Here is an 8,470-nt window from a genome sequence, read left to right on the forward strand (position 1 = left end):
TCTGCTCACCCTGCCTGACACCCTCAGGGTTGCCGAGGTCAATGAGCCCCACCTTAAGATAAGGTCTCCTTTCACTACTGGGCCACAAGCTGGTCAATGGCATTCCTGCTCCATGTTGTCATGAAGGAACAGGAAGATATCTCCAGGCATGTGGTGGAGTGAGGGCAAGTCTGGTGCTGTTTAATGAAATCATGAATCAGTTTGTTTCCCTGTGCTCACCACACTGAAGTCACTTTGAATAGGGCCCAGGAAGTCATTGTCATCCCCAAGGGTTGAAAGGAGAAAATTTCCTTAGCATAGAAGATAAAAGGGGTTCCGAGAGAGAGAGAGAGAGAGAGAGAGAGAGAGAGAGAGAGAGAGAGAGAGAGAGAGAGAGAGAGAACTAGAAAGGCTATGGAGGGAAAAGTAAAGTAAAACCTCCAAGATGATGTAAAGTTTATTTCCAGAAGCCCAGAGAAAGTAGTTTCCCACCCAGAGGAATGCCCAGTTTAGTTCCCCATGGGATTTCATGTGGGCCAGGGCCCCTGGGGATGCTTGGGGAAACCGAGATGGAGTGATGGGCCTTATCAGGAGAGACCACAGGCAGTGAGCCCAGGGCATCCAGAGCTGACGCTTGCAGATAGTCAGAGTTGGGGTTCCTAGAGGGGTTCCGGCACAGAAAGGAGAGGTGAACTCAGAGCCCTGAAGCTGTGCCCTGGAATCTCAAACAGTGGCCTGTGGCTCCCGCCTGGGGAAGCCTGAAGGAATGGGCAAAGGGCTGGAGAGTCTCTTCAGAGCCAGATCTCTCTCAGCTGAGGCCTATTTACAAAGCACGTTCAGCTGTCTGGCCTGCCAGCTGCCAGCGGGGGGCCTGCAGTCCTGGGCAGTGAGGAATGTGAGTCCTTGAAGGAGGGGGACAGGTGTGAAAGAACCACTCCTCTACCCCAATGCTCCTCCAGCTGGCCTACCCAGATAGGCCAGAAATCCTGAATTGGGGCCTGGCCTGCCCTGATTCCTGCCACACTAGACAAGAGAGGAGGGCCTGGGGTCTCTGGTTGGCTTGTAAATGATGGGCAAGCACCATCCCGATTTAATCTGTTTCACATCCTTAACAGGTTAAGAAGTTAATGGCACATTTACTGTATGTCCCTTTCTAGAATCCTGAGTTCACAAAGAATACAGCCAAAGTGTGTCTGTGTGTGACGGTGAGTGCATGTGAACACATGGACATGTGCACCCCCACCTAAAAGGGTAGTGTGACCTCGGGGGAGACAGGAGCAAGAAGCATGGATGGACTGACTGGTGGCCCCCATCAGGCAGCCCCACGTGGACATAGATGGGCCATGTCCCTGAATTATCTTACACTCGAAGGGGAGAAGCAAGAGGTAAATTTTCATCAGAAGAAAAGGGAATGGATTTTGGCTCCACTGAGGGCAGGAACTACTACTACTCTTTGTCTTGGTCACCCCAAGGTTCTTGGGTTCTAGAAGGTTCTTGGCACAAACTATTGCTTAACAAATCCTTGTGAATGAGTGAGTAGCAAGCAAGTTTCAGAAGCCCTGCTTTTCGCTGCCACTCAGGCCCTCTGACGCATGCCGTCCAACAACAGCCGGGCAGAGGAGGTGGGGGGCGTTGAGACGTGAGGAGAGGAGATGCCCCCAACACAGCCTTTGATCAGAGGTACAGAAAAGGGACTCAGCGGTTTAGGGGGAACCCTGTAGGCTTTCCTACCACTTACTGCTTCTTTTCTTAAACCCAGTGTCGCACAGACACATGCCAATTTGTATGTTCAGCCCCAGGATGTGATGTGCTCCCCACTTTGGTCCCCAATATGCTGCCGTCAGTTTCTGGTTCTGAGGCTTCTTGTGGCTTCCCTGATGCCCTCATCCAATCCAGCTGAGCTCTTCCTCCTCACTGAGGCTGCCTCAGGCTGTGTGAAGGATGGTATGTTGCCTGGCACATGTAGGAGGTGGTCCACTCTTCCCGAACTATCAAGGTTTAGGGAGCGGGGGTGAATACTAGGAGTATTTCCCACAGAATACCTTCTCTGTGGAACAACCACCTGTCCTCCCCAACTTACCCCCCTGCCAACAGCCTCTGTCACAGCTGACCCTGGAATGCAGGCCGGAGGTTGGGGTTCAGGATAGACAGGATCAGACCATCAAGCGGTCACCCTAGTTCATCCTGGATACACTGAAGTGACAACAGATGAGGCAGGGATTATCCGTTTGTGTGCCCCCTCCTTCCTTACACAAAATGCATCAATAGGAAATTCCCTAGGAATCCCTGTTCCCCTAAAACAGAAGGCGGCCTGAGAGCCTTTCAAAAGGAAAACCCTTATTTGGACTGGGGAGGGGTTTTGAGAAACATATCGTTCCGTCTAAAATATAACCCTAGATCTGATGAAAGGTTCTGGGCAAGTGCAAACCCGGCTGAATCATCGCCCTGGTGCGTGTGATTCTGAAAAATAAATCCCTTTGCAATGTTCTAATTATAGCCGGGGAGCCCTTGGAAGAGGCCTTTCCCCACACAATAGCTCACCCAGCTCTGGCCCTCAGAGGAGCTGGCAAGGCCTGAACAGGATTTCTGGCTGGGCCCTGCAGGCAGGTGGCATGCTGTGCTAACCCACTTCTGCCCTTCGCCAGGCCAGGCAATGGCAGCAGTGTGGCTGTGAAAGGAAAGGGTTTCATCTTCCAGGCAGTTCACTGGGAACCTCAGTTTAACTCATTTCCTGCCAGTATTAGACTTTTGTTTCCTCCTCTAGATTCTGGGTTCCTAGGGGGAGGTGGGCTGGGTGGGATACAGAGGAAAGAGACAACCTAGTTCCTTTCCTCTGGAAAACCTCAAGCTATCTGTCATTATTACTTAGCTTTCCAAGTGGGCAGGTCCCCCAAGTGGCTTTCAGAGGTTAGCTAAAGCCTCTCCTACCCAGAAAAAAAAAAAAAAAAAAAAAAAAAAAAAAAAATATATATATATATATATATATATATATATATATATATATATATTCTTCCTACTTGTTAATTCTTAGAATGTTGTCATGGTGACTTGGATTCCTAGCTTAGGACTTTGTCTCTGTTAAAATAAAGATATCCCATGATAAGGGTGACATAATGAAGCCTTATCAGCCCTTTACACGTTAGTGAGAACTCAACCAAAGTTTTTTGAGAGATTCGGGATATTCAACTGTAGCGATTCATAGATAAATTCATTTGATCCTGTTCTCAAGTTGTTCAATCTCTGAGGCAGGCACAGGATTATGAAAGTGCAGGACTCCTGAACCGACGTACAAAAAGAAATGCCATAGCATACAGAGCAAGGAGCTGTGTGGGCTGTGAGGGAAGGAAGTCAGGAAATACTTCACCGAAGTGGCAACTTCGGGTTGCACTTTGAAGGGGTGACAGGAAGACATGCAGGAGGGCATTCCATAGGTGCGGAAGCAGGAGAGGCCATGGTGTCATCCTCAGGTGTTTGGGAGGGTCCTCGTGTGGAGTGCAGGAGGACGGGAAGTTTGTGTCATGGGTAAGGGCATGGGCTCTAGATTCTGGGGACAAACTCTGGCTCCACCATTTGCTAACCATATGAGTTTGCTTTGAGCAAGTTCCGTAATTTTCAGTGCCTCTGTTTTCTCCTCTGTTATATGGGTAGGAATGGTATCAACCCCATAAGGTGATGGTATTAATTCATCCATAAAACCCTCTTAGAACAATGACTGGCACATTGGAAGGCCTAACAGTTTAGAACGGTGACTTTTCAGGGCCTGGAGGCATAGGGGAACTAGTGGAAGTGCTAAGGAAAGGTTTAATAAAAGGAGGCCAGACCCTCAAGTGAAAGTGCACGTATTTCCAAGGGTGCCGATAGCAGAACAGGGGTAAAGGGAAAGGGTGAAGTTTTAGGACTTACAAACCATGAAAAATGTGAAAATTCTGTTCCTCAGGGCTGAGTGGCTCCACAGGAAGGAAATCAGGTGATTGGCCACCTGAGAACTCTGAGCAGGTGGCTCGCCCGTGGCTCAGTGCTGCCGGGGTCTGGGGAAAGCCCACATTACAGGGTTGAGTGGGTCGACTTGGGTCCCCTTGACCTTCCCATAGCCTGTCCTGCTACCACCAACTTTCCAGCAGGTGCTGTTGGTCCAAAGACTGAGGGAGAGAAAATAAGTCAGTGCAGATCCTTTCCAGCACCTGAAAACTATAGTAAGCTAGTGTTTTACTAGCATTACTTTCATATGTGAAGGGCAGCACGAGTTTCCGGAGGAGAGGTGTGACTTGGTGTTGAGGAAGGTTCCAGGCCAGGAAGAAAGCACGTGCAAGAAAGGTTCAGAAACCAGGGTGAACGATTCGGTAGGTGCTGCAAGGACCATGGCACAAGGAATTCTCTTGTTAGCACAAGAACTGCGTACTTCTCAGAGACAGTGGGAGATCTGAAGAGTCACTGTGGCTTAGGGCCTACATAGGACCTAAGGTTCCAGGGAAGAAGACTGACTCTTAGAAGTGAGTCTCTGGACTCCATTTAGGGTGTGGTTGCTTGTCCTGAGTGGAATTATAGAGAACATGCTAGAAACATGTTCTCCTTACTCCACACACTAACCTGCCTTAGGCCTCCTCACCACCCACTGTTTGTAGCATTGTCTGAATTTGTGTGTATTACTGAGTTAATGGAGGGAAATGGTACCAATTAGGGTTGGCTTTGGCCACGGGGAAGGTTATGTTGAAGCTATGGCTTAACCATGATTCACCATAATGTGAAAGAAGCTCAACAGAGGTGGTGGGGGTGCGTGTTACTGCTCTGCCTTTTTAGTGTGCCACTCGAGGGCCCCGCCCCAGCCATCACTTCTGCAGGAAGGAAGAGAAAGAAAGAGATGAAGGGCACGTGCCAGCTGTCATTTGAAGAGGTGTTCTGGTAGCTGATGGCCACACCCCACTTCCTCTTCATTCTCGTTGGCTACACCTTAGTCCAGGCCATGTCCAGGTTTCAGGGAGGCTGGGAAATACAGTTTGTATTGTAGGCAGCTCTGTGCCTGGCTAGAAATCAGAGGTGTCTTTAGAAAGGAAGAAGGGGAGAATGGATGTTGAGGTAATTTATATTTGGGTAAGGAATATGCTTACATAGTTACAGTACCCGGAGAGGTAGTGTGGAAATCCTATTTTAATTGGTCTAGGAAATGACTCCCACTTAATCTTTTTCCAAAGCAAGGAATACAGATGAGTACTTCAAGCTTAATCTTTGAAAAAGTGAATTTTTGATTACTGGATTTTCTAAAAGTAGGGCGCATGGGGGAGGGGCGAACACATAATGTTTAGGTGTAATTGTATATTACAGTTAGCACAAGAACTGGAAAGTACTTTAGAAAATGTGTTAACGGAAGAGAGATGTTTTGCCACTGAATGATTTTGCATATTGACGTGCTTTTTTGGATGAATTCTGAAAGGGTCACCCTGATTTTGTACCTTCACATCTGGAATAGTAACCTCTGTCAGGGGTAACCGAGACTCGCCCGAATCGGGGTTGCTTGAGATGTCTTGCAGCTGCTGGGTTTCCCCCATGGCACACACACTAGGAAGCCAAGGTTTCAAGGAGAATTCGGCTCAGATTTTTAGTTTTCCTGTATCGTATGTGACTTTTTAGACTCTTGTCAAGTTCACAGGGACTGGGTTTCCGAAGTTATAGGGCGACCCAATTCAGGCTTCAAGTTGAACCAACTCAGTCAGCAACCTGTAAAATTGTTTGGCACTCTCGACTGAAAACCAATTACAATGTTCCTTAAACTGAGTCGAGGCCCCTGAAGCTACTAAATGTTCTTTCTCCATCCCATCCCTTTTCCCCCACCCCCTTTCTGTCTTTTACTCTTAGGCCTGCTCTGCCTGAAAAGAAGGTGGCTGATCTCAGCACTCTGAACGAAGTGGGCTATCAAATCCGAATTTAGGCAAAGCCATACACCAACCAGCAAGAGGGCTTCAATGGTGCTTCTCTCTGCACTTTACCCAGCATCTTCAGGAGGAACTGCAACTATTTATTAAGAATTTGTGAATTTTATTTTTAAGGCTTCACTTGGAAATAGAATGAGTGGGTGGAAACTAGAAAATTCACAAAGGGGCAACTATGAAAAAGGCTAAAATCATACACCCCACTGGGGTTGGACTGCCTCCCTCACTCCAGATAGAAAGGATAATACCATAACTGTAGTTCTGTATTTTTCCACTTACTTACATTCTTTTACTTGCTTTGAACATTCTGCCTCACCAGTAGTAAATGTTCATGAAATCCTCCCTCCCACTTTTGATATAGTAAGGTAACTCAATCAGTGTTAATGTCTTTTGCAGCAATAACAGAGGCAAAGATTGGTGGGTTTTTTTTAAGCAGTCAATATTACCTCAGCATCTTGACATCAGATATGCAAACTTAATGGGTTTTTTTTTTAAATTCTATGTGTATTGTTTCTCCAGTATTTCCCACGGGGATCTCCACAAAGTTTGGAAATTTTTTCCTGGTGCATACATGTGATGAGATTTAAGGTATTATATGCAAGTGTTTTGCTAAAAAGCACTGAAATTCTTTTGGCAATACGGGAAACCATTTTCAGGATCTTGGAGTTACTTCTTTCTTAATCTTTCGTAAAGCATTCACTGACAGCAGTTTTTGTTCTTTCAAAAACAAAACAAAAAAAGCACGTTCAGAAGCTAGTCTATGTTCTGTCACTAACATTTAAACTTTGCAGACTCGAGGAAAAAAACACAAGAGGTCACACACTATTATAAAAATTTAGCAGTATTGCAATAACCTCTGGCAATAACACTCAGAAAGGCAAATCAGTAGGTCTTGAGAAACAGGTAACCTTTCTGTTCACATTTCATCAGATTTTTCAACTCTGAGGCAGGCCTTGATTGTGAAGGACTCGTTGTTGTTAGAGACGTGTTCTGATGTCTTATATTAAGACCAAATGTGGCGCAATGTGATTATTTTCCAGTATCTTGCTTTTCAGTACCACTTCATGACATTTAGGAATTGGTATTGGAAAATGCAATGAGTTAAGAGAAGTGGAACTTCTTTTTAAATGGAAAAGTCTTCAAGTACAATGTTACACCTTATAGCGTGACTTAATCCCTGAAGCAAGTATGACTATCTGGCCTGCATATGGTAGTTACAGTGTAACTTCTGGCTGCAGACCCCACAGAATAACTCTAACAGCATACCAAGTCTGTTTGTTATCAAGAGTACAGCTTCCCATTTCATTTGTTTTAATAACCATGCCAACTCATGAGACCAAAAGGCATATTTAAGTGACATCTGCTTGTCAACAAAAGTATTACGTTAGTCTTAGCGCTTCCCTTCTGGCTTTCTTTGACTGAGGGTGATTTTAGGAAGTGAGTAAAAAAATAACCTGCTCATTGAGGTTATTTACCTGAGGCTGACTTGGAGAGGAAAATGACTTCATCCTTTAGCCATGTGCACAGGAGCTCACTTTACCCTGAAAATCAGTATTACTACTGGAAAGTACTATTTTCTTAAAGAAGTCTAATGACCTTTACATGAACAGGAGCAAGTAAGTATACATCTCGATTAGATTAAAATACGGCGTAAGTTACAAATTCTGAACTTAATCACTTTCTTCAAGAATAATATCAGTTAGTAGAGTTTGAAATGAGTTAATCTTTGTATATCTTCACAAGGCAAACCCATTTGCAGCCTCATGGCCACAAGTATTTAGATGTTTCGAGTGAGTGAATCATTTCATTCTCATTCTAAAACAAACTGACTTCTCTCTCTGAGATATTACACACACACACACACGGTGCCAAAAAAATGTATACACATTTTAAGAAAGGAATAAACTATTAAAGTTGTAATACTCAATATATGCCTATAACAAAAGATGAATACAAGTTGCGTATACATTTTTTTGGTACCCCTGGTATATACATCTTATCAATCTGAAACTTTATTATACCCAATAAGTAAAGAATAATATTGCAATCATTGTAAGAACTTGGAATAGGATTTTCTAAGCATTACTTAACTACTGTCCCAACTAAAATACAGAAAGTCAATAGTTGCATAGCCTCGTTTCCTACAAAAAAGGGGGAAATAATACAGACTGTTTCTAATAGGATGTATAAGTCTTAAAACTGCTAAGTGGTTTGATGATTCAATTAAGTAACCTAATGTCTTCCACGCTAACTTCTTGATTGTACGATTCATTTCCTCAAAACTAGTCAGTTACAGAAACATGAAAATTCACTGAAAATGTTCTTAGTTGTCATTCTGTTTTAATACCTATGGAATGTTAATTTCTAAAAGATATGGGAAAGGCACCAAACCACTAAATTCTAGTGCAGTAATTTAAATATTTAAGACACAACAAACCAAAAAACAAAAAAACCCATGGCATGATTTACCCCCAAAACTGATTTTAAAATTGGTTATAATTCAAAAGATTAAAAATAAAATGATTTGAAATCTAGCTTTGAAAAAGTTATCAATGCAAGAGAAATTT

The 8,470-nt window shown here is 44.2% G+C and overlaps 1 protein-coding gene across 3 annotated transcripts in view; it reads left to right on the plus strand.

Annotated features, from left to right (window-relative positions):
* Positions 1–8,341, plus strand: part of VASH2 (vasohibin 2) — a gene marked incomplete at its 5' end in the record, with an annotated part of 38,281 nt that extends 29,940 nt beyond the window's left edge. For 2 of the 3 annotated variants that reach the window (XM_081024731.1, XM_081024732.1), the window contains one exon: positions 5,830–8,341. In XM_081024731.1, the coding sequence (XP_080880857.1) occupies positions 5,830–5,902 (73 nt within the window). In that variant the 3' untranslated portion in view covers positions 5,903–8,341. The remainder of the gene's footprint in view (positions 1–5,829) is intronic. The other variant, XM_081024730.1, reaches the window with a different exon arrangement.
* Between the last annotated feature and the right edge of the window lie 129 nt (positions 8,342–8,470).

This window comes from Rhinolophus hipposideros (genome assembly GCF_964194185.1).
Source record: "Rhinolophus hipposideros genome assembly, chromosome: 19".
NCBI lineage: Eukaryota > Metazoa > Chordata > Mammalia > Chiroptera > Rhinolophidae > Rhinolophus > Rhinolophus hipposideros.